Below are 19,349 nucleotides of genomic sequence, written 5' to 3'. Positions count from 1 at the left end.
TCCCACAAAATGAGCTCCCACCTATGTTATTTTTACCGGGTTCATCGGTTATGGAACATTCGATCGGAGAATGCAAATAAGATGGCGAACCTAATTTTAGGTTCATATAGCGTCCCTCGCATTTAGTAGCCAATTTAGACTTTATAACGTATACTCCCCCTCCTCACCCCCCCCCCCCCCACTACCGCAAATATACCATAATGGGGGTGGGAACATATTGGGGGGGGGGGGGGGGGGGGGTGTGCTAAATTTGGAAAAATGCGAAAAAGATCCCATTTCCCCTTTGTCGATAGATTATAGTTTATGAATATTAATTATTGTAGGGTTGTTCCAGTTGTGACCAGAATAGGGTTTCCTCATTCTTTCACCGCGTATAGTTCATTTCCTCTCAGCTGATAATGTTCAACAGTGTTTCTGTCCCACTCTCTCTTTCTGTCCACAATTATGTTCTCAAGGTACTCTGCATTTGTAGCTATCAATCGTCCATTGGACACGAAGCACTTGTCGTTTGTGTAGAGGTGGATTCCAGCCAGACACACATTTGTGTTGAACTCAACCAACACAACAGGGTTGCCACTGTCGCCTGATAAAAAAGAGGCCTGACTGAATTCAATTTCGCTTTATTTGCTGTCAATTTGCTGAAATTGCGAAACAAACGCGCGGACAGTTCAGTAAATTAAATGGATACAAGTGTCTGACGGATTCGAAGCAAAATAAACTTCAAAGAAGGTGACTTTCGGAACAAGCATAGTCCACAGATTGCGGTCTTCAAACGCGTGAAATTCGTCGAAATAGTCGGCTTTGGACAAAAAAACCGACGAACTTCCTTAGGTTTTTTTTTATTAGGTATCGTCGGTACGCTCGTTTTGCAAGCGTTGGAAATGGTCCGTATGTTTGATTTTAAGCCAAATTATATCATTAGAAAACGAGTTCTGGATTTGATCTCTTGTGATCATATCGAAACCCCCTAAGTCTGAATTGATGACTGAATTCCCATCAATGATTAAGAAATTTGTTACTTCTGTAAATTTAAAAACATACAAAAAAAATAATGTTTGACTAAGTTTTTTCAACGAGCTAATGAAGCGAAATTTGAACAAATTTGCTTATTTTTAAAAAAAAATCATTTCCTCAGGAAGTTTGGTCGCAATTGCTGCGAATAAATCCTTTGACTACAAATAAACAGAGAACAAAAATTTTTGTATGGAAAAATGGACAATTTCTTATATCAAACCAAACATCATACCATCTTCTGCGTTTGAAACCGAACGTGAAAACAATAAACGATGTTTCAAACCAAATATACTGACGATTTGTTTTCATTTTAAAACAAAGATACCATTTCTTTTGTTTTGAACGATACATTTCAAACATTTCATATGTTTCGAGCATTTAAATTATTTTTCGAAAAGTTCCAATAATTCGAACATATCCTATGTAAAAAGCAAACAAATCGAATCTTGCAAAAACGAACATAACGACGAGTTTTTCGATGCAGTGGACATAATGAGAAATTACTGTCTAAACGAAACGTACAAAATAAACAGAACATAGCGATTTTTAATTACTATTAGAAAAGTACAAAGTGGACCTTTTTTACACACCTCTTTGTTCGGTTTTTTAGAGCAAAGTTTTAACGAATTTAGTATAAGAAGGTATAACCCACTTTTACAGTCTATCAAGATAGAAAGGAAAACGATTACAATGATCATACTAGATTATCCAAAAATTGACATCAACAGACGACTGAAGTGTAACTATAAGATTTTTTCGTGGGAGAAAAAAGTTTTTTTTGCATCGGCTGTCTTCTCACTTTCTCGTACATTTTTCGGAAAACCAGGGAATCCGATAAAATTCTTGGGCAAGTAAAGATGTTAAAAGTCAAAAAAAAATTGTAAACGAATGGATAAAAAAATATATCCGATATATAATATGATGAAAGAAGCAGTATACTAGTAAAGAGAATTAACAACTATTTAAGCAAAATTCCGTCCATCCGAAAGCAAGATTAAGACCAGTCCAACGGGATGTCATTTTCAATACGGGTTTCAATACCAATTTACAAATCGCACAAATTGGAAAAAAATGTCATAATTTTGAGGTTACAGACGGTTTTGGAAAACAGTTGTTATTTACTCTCAATTTTTATAGTAGTAAAAACACTCTTGCATTTTTAAGTAAACTCTTGCATTTTTAAGAAATGCAAAAAGTAAAAAAAAAATTACCGGAATTTTTAACGAGTAAATTCTTTTTCAAAAACGTAAAAATGGCTTGAATTATTTGTTAAGATTAATCTTTAACATTTTAGTCGTATTTATCTTCCGACATCCGACAAATTCTTAGAAATGAATGAAATTATGAATATAAGATGCAATTTTAGATTCCATCTGTTCGTTTGTTTTTATTTTCAACAAATTGAATTAATATCTGATTACCAGTTCACCAAATTGAAGAACCTCTGAGCCGAGACCCAACCAATAAAACTCTTTTTTAAGAAAAAAATAAAATGCGGCCATCAAGATATGAAATATAAAACTTTTCAGGTAAATTTTGCTTACTAAAAAACAAAATCTCAACAAAAACGCAATGATGGAATTAAGTAACGTTCATATTTTGGCTTCTTTTTTAAGTTTTGTGAAGAGGTCTTTTGTGGATAGTCTTTTATGAACACTTTTATTCTATAGTAATTTCCAAACAGTAAAAAAACCAAATTGCATGTGAAACTTTTCGAAAACGGTTTTTTAACAATGAAAAAAAATTTTAAATTTATTTGTGTAGAATATCCGTGATATACCAATAGATGTACCTTCATATGTACATCTGTCGGATGCATCCATGCAGCCCAGCATTCCATCTGGTCCCTTGAAACTAGTCCAGTCAGTCCACGTCTGCAGTTTGATGTGACAGGACTTAATGAACACATTCATGTGCTAAACAAAGTCATACTCTGTCACAATATGAAAACTTAATTTTAATATTCCAACATGTTATCCAAGATTTGTCAATTTCAACTGTTAAAATTACAAAGAACAAAATTTTCATTAAAAAAAATTTTAGGCCTTTTCGAATATTAATGAAAAATTGAAAATATCTGCCAGGTTACCAGAAGAGAGCTGCGATGGTTCAGGAGACCTGCAGCGTCAAAAAAGATAATGCCCAAAAAATAACACCGAAGAAAAGAATTTTTAGTGTTTTAATTATTGCTGAGATAATTTTTATTTTATTTTTAATGAATAACATACATGCGTGAACAAAAATTGATTTGAAATAAAGTGTTACGGCATATGATTGTAACGAAAATGTTGATAACGAAAAAAAACTAAAAAAGAGGCCGAAAATAGCAGAATATAGCTATTGCTAATGGAGCTATTTAAAAAAAAATCTGTCACTGTCTGCATCGCAAACAGCTTTTTAAATGTTTTTAAGAGTATAGAATTTCTTCATAGAATATACATTGTAAAAATCAGTTGAAGGCTGTGAGATTGTCATACAAGCTTTCTCGCGATCCGAGTCCATGCAATTCTGATATATATCTGGAAAGTGTCTCAAGACATCAAAACAAAATCGGGAAAAAATTGGCTAATTATCTCGTGTCTGTGATTGAAATTTGATTAAAAGAACTAAGTCGAAGGATTAAAAGTACCAAAAGTACTAGGACGACAAATCATTGGGGTTATGCTGGAAAGGGTGGTGTTTATAACAATGATAGCGGGTCTTTAAGATTCTCCTCAACTCCGGCCTTTAAAGTTACAATTTTTTCTCCGCCCTCATTATGTCAGCTAGCACTTGGTGCCGTTGTGCATGTCTATGATTGACTCACGTTTAGTTTTGTAGCCGTCTTTCCACTTCCTGTGTCGCCCATTCCCACAATGTTCACATACAATCCATTGCCTTCAAAATGGCACACGTCCTCTTGAAACAAAATAAACAATCACTCCACCTTTTAATTTTCTATAAATTTTGGTTTTACTAGAAAAAACTCCAAATTTACATGGCTAAGACTGATGACTCCCATCCATTTATTACTCCAAATATGATTTCGGCATAGGGATAAAAATGAACACTAGATTACTCCTCAGATCTGCAACATTTAAAATTTAATTATTTCCGAGGATAAACTGGTTGAATTTTGAACTGGTTGATCCAGAAAAAAATTAACAATGATTAGACGGTCAGAATGGTTAATTTGGTCATGACACGAAGTAGCTAGAACAAGCGTGAACTACCACAAAAAATTCGACAGAACGACATTGTTTCGACCTTGCCGGACTATGTGAAAGTCACGAAAAAAGTGATGACTCGAAAATGTGAATGAGCTAGACAAAAAAAGCCATGATCGAATGCTCAGTTAAGACGTGGACATGATTCAAAATTAGCGCTTATGTGCGAAAGAGTGCAAAATTGTTCCAAAAATGTACAATTGAAGACAAAAATGATTCAATGGAATAGGCAGTGAAAGTAAAAACCACAATCCAGACAGTGCAAAACCGCTCGACTGTGATCACGCAAAATGCTAGTAGATGCGGAAACAGTTATGTCTCGTTATAATTCATCCTTCACGCGCCAGATTGTCCACAAGAGCTGGTAAAAAAACTGGAAACATGGCGATATAAACAAGTAAAATGTCATTCAAAATAGGAAAAATGTTTTTTTTCTGGTGTAGTTTTGTTGCTCAAAAACTCATTGAATAACAACAAGACTGAATACATAAATACAAAACCTTCAGACCGATTTTACCACCCTAATAGAAAAATCACGTTTTTTTGTCAAAACGTGATTTTAGTTGCTTGTGTCAACTTGAAGCTTTTGATGTTAAATTACCTGAGCTATTTTCCTCAGTTACTTCACTAAAAAGGAATTAATTTTTTTTACAAAATATTAATTTTGTCGGCCTCTGAGTCAGATTTAAACAAACGATGAATCGAATTGACAAATTTTTGTGAAGGTATGAATTGGAATAACGAATTTAAGACTCAATTATTTGGTCCTATGGAAGGAGAACGCTTCAATGATTTGAAAAAGTAGAGACAAAAAGTATGGCTGAGACTGCATAATTACGGTCTTGGACAATCTCGTTATCTCGCTATCTCGGACAATAACTGTCGAATCAAATTTCAGCTACTTCACTCCGGAATACAGAGAAAACTCGGGTAATTTATCATTGACTTAAGTTGAAAAAATTTGGAGACACTTTTTATCTTTGAGCAAAAAGTACATTTTTACTGAGTGAATCTAAAACTTTTGCAATGAATCAAACCATGTTGAATTTATGGGTCCAACCGGTATCCAAATGGGAAAGAGCATTTTTCAGTTTTTTAGCTGTTTCACATGAAATTGACAAAACCTGCTCGAACTATAAATTTACTTTCAAACAATTATTTTCAACAACCGACCCGTCTTTGATGCATGCTGAACCTCTAAATTTTTTTATAAGTAAAAACTTTATTTTTTTTTCATGTAGATAAAAAGTTACCGCTTTTAAAGACACTGCATAATCCAAAGAGGCCTGAGTGCGTATATTAAGTGTGATACAACAATATGTGATGTTTTTATAATAAAAAAACTTGGAATCAGGAATCATAACTGTTGGAATTTCAGATCAGGAGAAGATATTTTTTTCTGTTAAAATTAACTTTGATGTCCTAATGCAATGGTTTTTATAGCTTTAATAAGGGATTACCAAAATGTACAGAGAAAAAAATAGAACAAGAGCAAACAAATTTGTATTTTTAACCTAGTCGATCTAATTTTTATAGAACACATCAGCACTTGATTTCTTGAGTCTTTTTTTCTCAAGATTGTTTTCACTTGTTTTAATAGAAGAGCTTCACTTCAATATAAAGATCCACATGCTACACTTTAGACTCGGCATATTATATTTTTCTGATTTTTTCATCTGATTTCTTTATTTTTCCAGAAACAATGATTTCAGTTGTGTGAGGTGTATTATTTTGATATTTCCGATATATATCTTAAAGTTTTTGTCGCATTGAAAAGTGTCTGTGTTTAACTAAAGTGAACTTCGCAATCAGCATGCTCAATTGCTTAACCAGAGCACCATATACGTCGGTCATTGATGTACAGGTAAAGAAAAGGCGGGCATTAGATTATTGCTTGTGGTCTCTAGAGTTTTTTGAAGTTTTTCAATTCATTCATTTTCAACATTTTTCACCACCAATTTTTGTGTTTTCCAACAGTTGATTTCAAATTATGGGAAAACCCTACAGTTTCCAATCTGCTTTTCAATGAAAGGCTGAAAGATTCGAAAAGCTTTCAGAGAGATTCCAAAATGCGCGAAAGATTTATGACGCAACATGTGTAAAACAGCATTGCGCGTAACAGTTACATGTTTCAATCAAAACCAACACTAAAAGAGGTTGGCTCTTCAGAGAAATTAGTTCACACACAATTTTTTGTGAAAATAATTATACAACAATAATCGGTGTATACATCTAATATCTTTAAGATAGTGCGAAATTGAAATAATATACTCTTTGACAATATTCTGAACAAATGAAACTGTTTTTCTTGGAGACTCGAAGTTATGCCAAACCAGTTTTAAATAGCTCTTTGCCAAATGATGGACTGGTAAAACTCTCAACCTAGAAACGCTTTTTTTCAAGTGGGATGCAGAGTTCAAAATTTTAGAATTTATTTTTTTTTTAAATTTTGAGTTTTTGACAAATTGAATTTTGTTGTTTTCTCGAAGATTTTTCACCATGCTACAAACTGAGCTGTTTTTTTCCTGTCTTGTTTTGTTTTTTTTTGTTGTGTGGTTCAGAAAACACCACTGGGCAAATTATAGTGTTTTTCCTCATCTTGCATAATTTGAAGATTAAAAACACAGTCCATATTCGTTGTAAGCAAAATTTAATTTTTTGATACCAGTGCAGTTACCGTTTTCTTTAGTGGTAAACCGTTTAATTATTTTCAAAGCTAACAATCAATTTTATTCTATTGGGCGGATAACTGGCAACTGAATATTTTTTACTACACAGTCACTTAGGTTGAAGAAGCACTGGGGGAGTCTGGGTCATAATTTTAAGCATTTGTATCAGTTCAGATTTAAAACTAATTTTTATTATCTATGATCAAATTGGCCCACGATGTTTTTCTTTTATGCCAAACACATTATTTTTTTGTAAGTTTAGTAAAAGTAGAGCAAATTGAAACTACCATTATTTCTTTCAATTGAAGCTGCAGGATTTTGTTTACGATGTCTTGATTATGTGCTTAAATCACAGTGTTGGCCACCAACAACCATTTACTTTGTGACTTTAGGACTAAAAGCTTTAAGTAATTTAAGAGCAGCAGTCAAACTCCTCTATTTTAATGGAAAAAAAGTAATGACTCTATTAGAAAACTCACTATTGATATTTTAAGCGCCTAAAATATTGTGGACTGAGGGTGGACAAAAACTGTTTTTCAAAAATTGAATATTTGCGAGTGCTTTTTTTGTTTTTGAAGAAATTTGTTAACTGTGAAGATAGATTTATTTATTTTTTAATAACTTTCACAATCATATTCTTCCATAAACTTGCTTCGCTTTAACAATCATATTTTTCTATAAACTTGCCTCGTTTTTCTTGCATTTGAGTTCTCAATTCTTACAAAAAAATTTATTTCGCCAGACTTTTATTTCGCTCATCTTCTCAGATGGTCAGTGAAATTCAAGCTGCAGAAAAACTACTTGCTTCCTGTTTAACAGATTTATTCATTTGCAGAACTAGATTTTAATGTAGTGGTTGAAATTTTTTATGACAATATTTTTTATATTAAAAAAACTTAACGAGTTGAATAAATAATCACTTATGATAAAATTCGGAACCTATAGTTTCCTGCGAGCAGTATTATAAATATGCGCTAATTTTCTATTGGTATTCTCAATCCCCTATTAATAATTCGATGGCCTTATTTGGATTAGTTTACGAATTAGACTTCATCTCATTGGTGTCTAATTGACAAGTTCCCGAAGGCAATCGAGCACGACAGTGACAAATTCGAGTAAATACACTCGATAAAAGTGTATAATTTATGGCTTAAGATGGCATTAACAGATATTGCCTTGACCGGCAAATACTTTATCAGACACCTTGACCTCTCCCAGACAAAAGTGACCTCTTAGTAACGTGCTATATAACATCATATAGTTTGTAAGTGGGGGTCATAAGAAACACTGGGGGCCCGAAACAGAATGGATCCAATTTTTCCGACAGATTTTGAACGACGAAAATTCTAGAATAATTTGTCAACATATCAACTTATTAAACTGACCGCGTGCCTCTCTGACATAACTTTCATTCTGACAGATTCTGATTGAGTGTCTGTTTTTGTCCTCATCATTTATGTTGATACTCTCATTCAGGTACAAAAAGGCAAAGTTGTATCCATCCTTTCTTGACCCTTCGAAGTGTCGAGAATAACGCATGTATTTAACTCCAAATATTTTCATCGTTTCTTTTTCGTCTGAGAAACTCATTGTGAAATCACCTGAAAAGTTAATTGAGTCAATTCCTTGAGATATAAGTTCAAAATTTTGAGTTCAAAATTGTTTAAAAAAACTATGACATTTTTTACTGTTTATGCAAAATTACACTCTGTAATATTTATTTAACCAAAAAGTGTATTAATTGAATAACTAAAAATTGTGCTAGAAATTGCAAATTTTGTTGTGAAGTTAGTTTAAAAAAATTCTCAAATTGAATTTTTAAAAACCTGTATTGAAGATGTCCCGATAACTTTTGCTCTTTTTTCCTGTCATATGTCATATATGCAGCGAAGATGAATTGCCCGCCCTGTGTTCAGTTAAACGATTTATGAACCTTGTGATGCTGACAAATTTGGAAATGATTATACGCTTTTCAGACAAAAAAACTTGTGCAGTAATAAAAAATTGCCTTGAATGGAACGACGCAAAACAATTTTGATCCGGAAGTTCTGACAGTGCAAATGTGTCCTCCTCGTCACGTGAAAGATTAATAAGGATTAAATTGGCTTTATTAGCTGAAATTGAATAGAATAGAATTTTTTTCTGAGGACACTTTAAACGACCATTGTTGATTGTACTAATATAAAAGTGAAATCCGTTAAAATAGAGCCAAAAATGGTTTCAGGTTCAACGAATCAGAAAAACGTCAGACTTTCAAGAAAAACCAGTAATCAGATTACAAAGATTCAATTCCTCTGGAATTATTTTTCCGCTTTGTTAAGTACTCGTTTAAGTTATTTGCAGTGAAAGGTCTGTCCGCGGCAAATTGAGACTTCATGCATATTGAGACTTTTTAACCCTTTAAAATCAATGGTTACTAACTATTTTGTATTTAACTGACAAGACAGCGCTATTGCTCATTAGATGGATCCAAGATCAATTTTTTTAACAATTGTTAAAGCGAACTTTTATTGAAAGTTTTAAAATAGTAGAGTTTCAAAAACTCAGAGATATGATTAATTGGTTTGATCAAACGAAGTGAAACATGTAGAAAGATTAGGAACCAAAGATTCTTATAACACAATATGAGATTTCTAAATAAAATGTATAGTAAATTTATACATTCCAACTTATAGAAGATCATAAAATCAATAACCTCACAAATGCCCTCATTCGATTGGTTGGCACTGGAAAAACGTTTATTTTTTTCATATGATAAATTTCTGAGAGAAAAATTGAACCCCTTATAATAGCGTATCTGTATTATAACTATCGCAATAACTATTAGTTTATACGCATATCTCTATTTCAACGCTAAAATTGGTATATGAATCGTGAAAACTGGAGACAGATTTTTGTCACTCGATTCCACAAGTCACAAATTGTATTTAAATGTACAATTTTGGACACTGGACACTATTTTGCAATCGAATCTTTCTGCATTCGAAATTGTTCAATTTTTGAACTCAACTGATTTGAATTTTTTTAAATAAATTTTTTTTCTTTTGAGTGAGAACTCTACTAGGAGTGGCTAATAAGCCATGAGCTCAACTGTTTTGCCGCCTTTTTCAATCCAGAGTAATTTTGTCCACTATCGTTTCTCTGTCTATAGACTTTTGTTCGTTCATTCGTGTTTCGAGAGCGCGTAATTTTGAATTATTTTTTTGAATGAATGGTGCTCACTTTTGTTGTCATTTCCGTCTCGTATATGTTAAGTGTTAATCTGGCTTACTAATGATAAATTTTTTAAAATCACTTTGATTGCTGTTATTTGTTAGAATAAATTTTTTGACCCAATTTTCTTATCGATAATGAAATACGCTAAAATTAGTTTTCAGTCAACGGAATTAAAAAACAAAATAACTGGTAAGCGGCTCTTTTTTGTTTCGTTTTAGCGTTTTAAATAAACCGTTAAAACTCTGATTTTAGCGTATTTTATTATTGATATCAAACTTGTATCAAAAATGAACATAATTTTTTTAAAACTGTCGCCTCTCTACCTTATACGCATTACTTATAATACACTCTCGAATGCCAATGTCCGCATATTAAAAAAATCAAGGCATGTTATTTTGACAGAAAGTTTGTTTTCCGTCCTCGTTAATTAAGTTTAAAAAAGAGTAAACGAAAAAAATTGATACTCTTTTACATTTTTTAAAAATTATTTTCAAACAAATAATTTCATGAAACTATTTTGAAACAAATAGTTGAAACTATTTTCAAACAAATTTTCAAACAAATAGTTTCATTATCTCTGTAAAGTCGGTTTCGCTTTCCGCTCTGTGAAGTCGGTGTATAAAAGTGATATAAAAATCAAGAAAAAGATCAAGAATTCTTTAATATAATATCTCATTGAAATGATTGTTATAAATTTGACTTGATAGAAGTTCACTTAATCATTATTCTATCCTGGTTATTCAATCTCACCTGTGGATACGAACATGTTGCCAGTGTTGAGGAATCTTCCATACTTGTAATCGAACATACAGTGGGCAGCTGTCAGCACAACCCAGTTATTCAGAATTGCCCCTCCACACAGACTGGAAATTTCGGTTTAGTCAATTATTACGTCACGCAAGCTACATTTGGTAATTTTGAGTCTGTTTTGGGGTCATTTGTGGACTACAGGAAAAATCTGTCATCACATAAATCAATTCATTACACCGCAAAGGCAGACTTTAATTGACCCGGTCAAATTTGACCGAGCGTGTAAGGTGTATAACATAATTTTTTTTGCTATGTTAATACATGCGGTCTACATAAAGTTTGACTACCTTTGAAACAAGGCTAGTGATATGGACCGCAACCCAATTCCGCGAGGGCAAAGTAAAAGACAAAACTATTTCAGATCTGCCTTTGCTTTGTAATGTTTACGTCATTGTTACCCAAAAAAATGTTCTGAAAATTGATAAGATAGTTGTTTTTATCATATGTTCTGAAAATTGATAAGATAGTTGTTTATAACACATTTTATCATACTAATTGAAAACTCTTAACTCATATTTTCTTTCATCTACATTAATAAGTATTTCACCAAATTCAACTTGAAAACGTGAACAAGATCATCATAAAAAATTAAATCGCCATCAAAAACAAAAATATTTGCTGACAAAACTGGCTTAATTAGAGTATAAAATCTCAAGAAAACAGAAAGAGCTGAAGCTGAAGCTGTTTTTCACTCAAATTGTTTATTATAATTGCACAGTTCATTTTGCATTTATATTTGCTTGCGTACAATGCCGCCTTAGTGTTTTGTTTGTAATTTGGTATCAGAGTTTACATTTGTATACTTGACTTACTTTCATGCCAAACAAAAATATAAAGTTCAGACTTTTTTCTTAAAAAACCGAGCTTACAAAGTTATATAGGAGCTTTCGTTTAACACGAAATTTTAACTACCTGCAAGGCTCTTCGCACAATAATTTATATGTGGTCAACATACTCAGTAGGTACGTTTTATAATATTGATGCAAGCAAGCCAAATAGTACAAAAACTTTAGAAAAAAAATCGCAGAAAAAAAATAAACTCAGGTTTGTGTCTGAACAGAAAAACTTCAAAAAAACACCAAAGATCTTCCTGAACATTAATTGAGTCACAAGATATTTGCGATGAACTAAAATGACTTGAAGTAAGAATAGTTATGTTTTTTCCTAAATCTTTTTTTCATCTATACTCTGCTGTTCAAATACATCTGTCTAAATGAAAAACTACTAAGTCGGTGAAAAGACTATCAACAAGGAAGCGAGTTTCACGCAAAAACAAAAATTGATTTGCCTCATGCTGAGAACTAGTTCAATCCCTATTGCATTAGTCAGAGCATATTACTCAATCAGTAATTGAGATTCAAATGTTTAATGGGAACTTTTTTTTGATACAGAGCCTCCAAATATAATATACCTGAGTTCTTTGCAAGTAGGAATTGTCTCGATATGTTGTCCAAAGTATTTGTTTCTTTTCAGTCTTTAGGTTCCGCAGTGAGGTTACAAAATAGCAGAAGGTATAACAATCAGTGAGGTTACAAAATAGCAGAAGGTATTACAAGATATTTGCGATGAACTAAAATGACTTGAAGTAAGAATAGCTATGTTTTTTCCTAAATCTTTTTTTCATCTATACTCTGCTGTTCAAATACATCTGTCTAAATGAAAAACTACTAAGTCTGTGAAAAGACTACCAACAAGGAAGCGAGTTTCACGCAAAAACAAAAATTGATTTGCCTCATGCTGAGAACTAGTTCAATCCCTATTGCATTAGTCAGAGCATATTACTCAATCAGTAATTGAGATTCAAATGTTTAATGGGAACTTTTTTTTGATACAGAGCCTCCAAATATAATATACCTGAGTTCTTTGCAAGTAGGAATTGGGACAACAAATTTGGCAATATCTCTTGCTTTTTGAGCGTAATTTAATATATGAAAAACTTATTTAAACTCGTTACAATTTTTAAGGCTCACATAAAAAATGCCGCGTAGCCAATTACACAGTTTCGATATGTTGTCCGAAGTATTTGTTTCTTTTCAGTCTTTAGGTTCCGCAGTGAGGTTACAAAATAGCAGAAGGTATAACAAGATATTTGCGATGAACTAAAATGACTTGAAGTAAGAATAGCTATGTTTTTTCCTAAATCTTTTTTTCATCTATACTCTGCTGTTCAAATACATCTGTCTAAATGAAAAACTACTAAGTCGGTGAAAAGACTACCAACAAGGAAGCGAGTTTCACGCAAAAACAAAAATTGATTTGCCTCATGCTGAGAACTAGTTCAATCCCTATTGCATTAGTCAGAGCATATTACTCAATCAGTAATTGAGATTCAAATGTTTAATGGGAACTTTTTTTTTGATACAGAGCCTCCAAATATAATATACCTGAGTTCTTTGCAAGTAGGAATTGGGACAACAAATTTGGCAATATCTCTTGCTTTTTGAGCGTAATTTAATATATGAAAAGAAAAACTTATTTAAACTCGTTTCAATTTTTAAGGCTCACATAAAAAATGCCGCGTAGCCAATTACACAGTTTCGATGTCCAAAGTATTTGTTTCTTTTCAATCTTTAGGTTCCGCAGTGAGGTTACAAAATAGCAGAGGGTATAACAATCAAATTTTTTATCATGCTCATCAGTTCTGAACGCACCTTCTTATCTGTTATCTCGATTTATGAGTATTCCCATGAGCCTGCTAGACATGGCTGTGGTCATAAATAAAAAAATGGTTCCTTTCCGTTTGCGCCCCCAAGGTTAGCGGGTATATTTTTTTGCACCCCCCCCCCACGTGCCGTATTTTTAAATGATGATTTACCGTGTAATGACACATGCTCTGTAAATGGGGTAGCATAACGTACTGGGTGGGCACAAACAGAAAATATCAAAGAAATTGGGCTGCTCAAGTGTGACGATGATAGGTAGATTTTCCGATAATTGAAAATACGGTGAAATGCATTTGTTGTTTTTGTAGATTTTCTGGTAGTTACTTATTTTAACATTACTGGGCCTCTCTTGACACCTAATAAAAGTTATTCGGCAAAAGAAAATTTTAAATTCGTTTGGAATCTTGCATTTATTCTTTTCAATTTTTTTTCCACAAGCGCTTGAACTTCGCAGAGTAACTATGATAGATCTATTTGGAAAAATTAAGTTTTCGTTTATCTAAATGCTAAATTTGATTACGGTTGAAATGGTAAAAACAACAGCCCACTACCAACCCCAAATTAAGCAGTATTGTTTTAAAAAGCGGCTATATAATAAACTACGTCATAAACTAACTGACAATAGCCAATATATCATCAAGCATTTTGTTGAATTCTGGTTAAGTCTAAAGACAAATACTGTACTATTTTAGTTCTTTGGTTTTTCACTAATTTCAGCGTTGGGTCTGTCCGCAAAGATACGCGTAATGGTGCGTTTAGCGAATTCTGCTTTAAAAAAATTCTTTTAATTATCTCTCAATTACTTTGATTCCCAATGCAATCGTACTTTCCTCACTTATTAGAAACGCGCAACATTCTGACTTCTTGTATTTCCCATTAAATGATAAAAGACGGAAAATATGAATTTGGTACGCTTCCACTCACGTATCAAGATTATAAAACTGAGTTTGCTTAATTATCAGAGTCAAAATAACTCGGATCCTGTCTTGGCTAACATATACATAGCAACCGGCATGTTGATATTCAGATAATAGGATAAAAGTTAGGAAGTCATTTTTCGGCTGTCTTTTCAGAAGTGAAAAAATTTGAGCAACGTGGAGTTGTACTTACTATTCATAAGGTGAGCGATTGTCTCTGTATATTTTGACATAGAAAGGGTATCTGTTTGGAGGATCCACCTCAGGAGACCTCACTGAAAAGAAAAAGTCATCAAAGTTAATTAATTCACTCAACAAAACAGACAGAAAACTATTTCACTATACAGAAATTTTAAAAAATTATTGCCACTAAACAGACATTTCTAGACAACCAATTTTTTTCAAATTGATTTTGCTCAAATCTTATTTAAATTATCTCAATACCCATTTTAATTGTTAAGTTGAAGATTGAGCACTAAAATTCCTGTACTTTCATATTTGCAAAAAAAAGCGAAAGAAATATAGAATTATTGAATATAGAAATACTCAAATGAAAAATTATTTAATTTGAAGGAAAATTTTTGGGACGTAAAGCTATCAGTTGTTAAAAGCAGAATTCATGACTTGCATAATTGAAATTCTTCTTTTGTGCATTTTTTCACTAGAATGATATTTATTTTTAAATTTTAACTTAAAAACCATAAATCATGGGCGGCAATATGCGTAAAAATTTTTAGGCTCTCCTATTTTCTTTTTGAGTTCCATAATGTGCTCGCAAATTTGAAAAAAAAAAGAAAACTGTTTTGATTAACTCACTTTTGAAGTCGGAACCTGCGAATTGCATCTGAAACAAATATCAGATTCAGAAATAGTCATGTTGAATAAAAACCAACACCAAATTCATTTCTCAACAATGGTAGTAATAAGTAGGGGGGAATTCCGCTTCGGATAGCTTTCGAGGTCATCATTAATTGTTATGAATACTAGGATTCAATGATCATAAATGATCTCACGCAAAAAATTACAAATTAACAGGAACAAATTTGAATTAGACAAGAACCAACAACCACCAAATAATAACGTTAATGCAGTTAAATCATAATTGACTTTAATGCAGTTGCGATAATAAATTGGTTTTGGTAGTGAGAATGACAGTTTGGATTTTTCTGTGTAATATACATGCCTATCAGAAATCATATGAATCAGATATGATCTAGCACGATTTCAAAATTGAGTATATATATATATATATATATATATATATATATATATATATATAAACCAAAAAAGGTGGATGAAAAGGCTCAATCGATCTTTTCTCTGTACGTACCAGAAAACGTCGATATTCATGTTTTTATCACCATATCCCACCTCTTTTTTGAACAAAGAGTATCATCTAAGGAAACATAAACAAAGCATGTAACGTTTTTTAACGCAAATTTTTATGTGTTAGTTGTGATGCTTTTGTCAATCATTATGCTAAAAAATGAAAACAAATCAAGTTATCAATTTTCCCACCAAAATATCAGCAATTTTTTTTATGGAACATAAATTTTTATAATTTTATTTCAAATTAGACAGTATGGAGAAAACTCACCGCCCTGACAGTTTTATCTGAAACAAAGTCAGTAAAATTTGTGAAAAATTTAGCAAAAATGTTCTGCTTTTTAACAAGAACATTAGTTTTCCCTTCAGTTTAGTATACGATATGTGAACATGACGGATTAGCCCGGATTAATTCAAATCACTTCTTTGCTTTTGAGTTACAGATTGTAGTAAATTGTCTTTTATCCCCTCAATGTTTCCAAACATGTCATAATGAAGATAAGTTTTAACTATGAAGAAAAGTGAAGAAAAATTAGAGAGAAAAGAAAGTAATCGAGGTTTTTACTTCAATAAATTACAGTATTTTCCTCAAGTTGGATAATTTAGCCGTCTTGATTTCTTTCAAAAGAACCAACCAATTTTTTTCTTTCAAATCTGCAATAAAATTTAATAAAGTAAACAAATTTTTTCAATAAATTTTTGTAAACATTTTTACGTAGTTTTTTTCATTTGAGAAACCACTTATTTTCTTAGGTCAGAGTTTACAGTTATAGTCAACGAGCAATAAAAAGTTTAACCGCAAAATTTTTACTCCCTAAGAGTAAACCTTATTTCCAACAGAAGCTTAAATCTTTTGAAAATTAAACCCAAGCCACGATGAATTTTTTTCTTTTCCAAAACAATTATCTGAATGAAACATCGAATAGAAATAAATTTTCCGATGACAAAAAAATTTGAAAACTCTTATCCTCTTTTTCAGACTGGCAAAATATTCCAGGTTGTTTTCAAGACTTCAAATAATTTTAATTGCCACGCGAGCAATTTTCGGTGTTCATAGGTTTGTAACACTTTTATTTCATAAAGTAGTTTGCCTTTTTAGTTTGAGGAAAACTACAAGATTTACAGGAAGTAAGGTCAGTTACATTTTGTGATCTTGAAATCAAATAAATCAAAAATTTTGCTCCTAACGACCATTTAATAATAATGAATTTCACTAAACTTGGTTTCACCAAGCTTAGTAAGTCCCTAACGGGGCTTGAATTTGATTTCCCTCAAACACTGTCCATCTATATGGGTATGATTTGTAATTAAAGTTCTTCTTAGCTGAATAAAATAGATATTCCTTGACTTCTCTTTTGAATTTGAGAGGAGAATTTTACGCTGCTTTTTACAAAAATATGAACTTTGGATAACTTGGGCTGGGCAGTGATATTGAATCAACACAAGGCCATTTAAACAAGTTTGGTTGGTGACAGCAATAAACTTGCGTAAGGCATGTTTTGTTTTATCTCTTATTTTTTGTTGTGTGTGTTTTATTCCACCGCGGAGTTTAAAATGTTTGTCAAGATGTAACCCAGGAAGTTCAACTTCCACTTTTGCCTTATCAGAGTTGACCCTATAAATTTTTTTATTGTTTTTCTATCGCATTCGTGATAAGAATATAGATGCAGATTTAGCTATGTTAAAAGCAAGTTGCTCTTCATTTTAAGAACTATCAAGTTGCTGCTAGTTTCCTATAGTCTGAACTTCTTTTCATTCAATGAGTCTGCCTCAATTAAAATAACTCTACCGTCTGTATACGGAATGGGTTCGGCAAAGAAAGAAAAGAATATCATTGCCAAACCTTTTTTAAAATAATATTGGTCATTTTTGTGATGAAAAAAATATTTAGTGTTTCTCAATTTTCTGCAGGTAGACTAACTCAAATTTCAAAAAAATCAATAATACTACATTCGCCTTGGGAATTAGAAAAAATTTGGAATAAATAAGTGTTTGGTAGACCTTTCCTCAAGTCAATGAGACAGTTTTTGTATATTTCTGTTGATTCATTGGAATTTAATATTTATTTGTGCTTATTCTGCTAAATTTGCATGTGATAAGCATGTGATCTACCTTTAATTAATTTAAATAGATATCTGAGAAAAGTTGAAATGCGATTTTTAAAAACAGTATTAACTTAACGAATATTATGAAACTTCTGACACCAAATAAATTAACATTTAAAACTTTTAAGGTTGATTTGACCTATGAAGTTTTTGTAAGATTCCTTTTTTCAGCCGAAATTGAATGAAAGAAGATCTTTTTATACGAAGTTTGTGACCATGCTTAAAAGAGCAAAATAGGATTTTTGTTTCAGCTTTTTATCGCACAATTTTACGTCAATTTGAGAAAATTTGGATAGAAGAGAAGACAAGAGTACTAACATTCAGTTAAGAGCTGGCTAACAAAAATCACCAGCAAACTTTGGAAAATGGATCTCATTTTTGTTTTTGCAGTACTTGTTTCCAAATCAATTCAAGGAAAAATGAAATTCTTCAATAATGTGGCACTATTTACGAGATGTCTCATTTTTATTCTACCTAAAGTCGCACAACCCAAAATACCAATAACGTCTCCTGGGTCATTTCTTAAAAATGTGGAAAGGTTGGTCAATTGTCTACCAAAGTTCAAAAAAGAGTTAAACTTTGTTACAGATAGACAAATGCGCATTTTCTTTGAAATTTGAACTAACACATATTTTCATAGAACAAAGAATATTTTGGAGTTCTTCGTATACCACGACTAAAATGCCGATTTCTGTTCAATATACTGTTCTCGATCGAGCCTTTTTTCAATTAAATTTCAGCGTTGTTCCAAGATTTCTTTTTACCATACCTGTGAGGCTCGCCATACCGTCTGAATCTCGAATTTTTAACCTTGATAGTTGTTTTGTTTAAGGAATTCTACCAGCAAATGTCCCCTTTTGGTCAAAAAATTTCTTGTTTAAGTTTTATCTAAAAAGTAAACAAAACCTTTATAGACAATATAGAAGACTGTCAGTGAAATGACTGCTTTTCAACAAAACGCGCAACGAAAAGACCATATTCTCCACCTAACAGTGCTATAAAAGGTCATTGGTGGACTCAATACAACCACGTAATTACTTTCACATGAACTTTGTGAATATCTGGAGTTTTGTTTGACCCCAAAGGTCACTCCTCCTTCTCATTTAAATAAAGGTAGATTTCTCCTTCAAACGAGAAGCCATGCTAAGTTCTGTCTCGACCAAGCGTGTCTCATTGGACATATGCTTGACCTTATAATTAATGAACACACTTTGCGTCGATCTTTTTCCTTCTAGATCATCAGTCAAAAACATTCTGCGTATTGAGTCTGTTTTCTACCTATTTCTAATTTTGAGAAGACTTGCTTATATGCACTCCTATTGCTAACTATTGTTTATTTCAGAGTCAGTAATAGTAGTAAGTAAGTTTGCTGCTTCATCTGCTGCATTTATGAAGAAACCATTCTTATGTTAAAAAAATAAGT

General features: G+C 32.2%; 1 protein-coding gene across 1 annotated transcript; it reads right to left on the bottom strand.

Moving 5' to 3' along the window:
• Positions 1 to 242: 242 nt before the first annotated feature.
• LOC142345550 (uncharacterized) lies at positions 243 to 18,329 on the bottom strand. The gene is made up of 9 exons (XM_075397638.1): positions 18,245 to 18,329; positions 16,093 to 16,109; positions 15,312 to 15,339; positions 14,689 to 14,770; positions 10,856 to 10,968; positions 8,275 to 8,490; positions 3,821 to 3,912; positions 2,807 to 2,930; positions 243 to 583 (listed from the first exon to the last, which is right to left on the bottom strand). Exons 1-9 carry the CDS (start codon positions 18,300 to 18,302, stop codon positions 357 to 359), a joined length of 957 nt encoding a protein of 318 aa, XP_075253753.1. The 5' UTR covers positions 18,303 to 18,329; the 3' UTR covers positions 243 to 356.
• Positions 18,330 to 19,349: the final 1,020 nt, after the last annotated feature.

This window comes from Convolutriloba macropyga, chromosome 9, assembly GCF_964194025.1.
Source record: "Convolutriloba macropyga chromosome 9, txConMacr16.3, whole genome shotgun sequence".
Lineage (NCBI taxonomy): Eukaryota > Metazoa > Xenacoelomorpha > Acoela > Convolutidae > Convolutriloba > Convolutriloba macropyga.
Note: the sequence above shows the minus strand (reverse complement) of the source record. Positions and strands in the feature narration are given on the sequence as shown.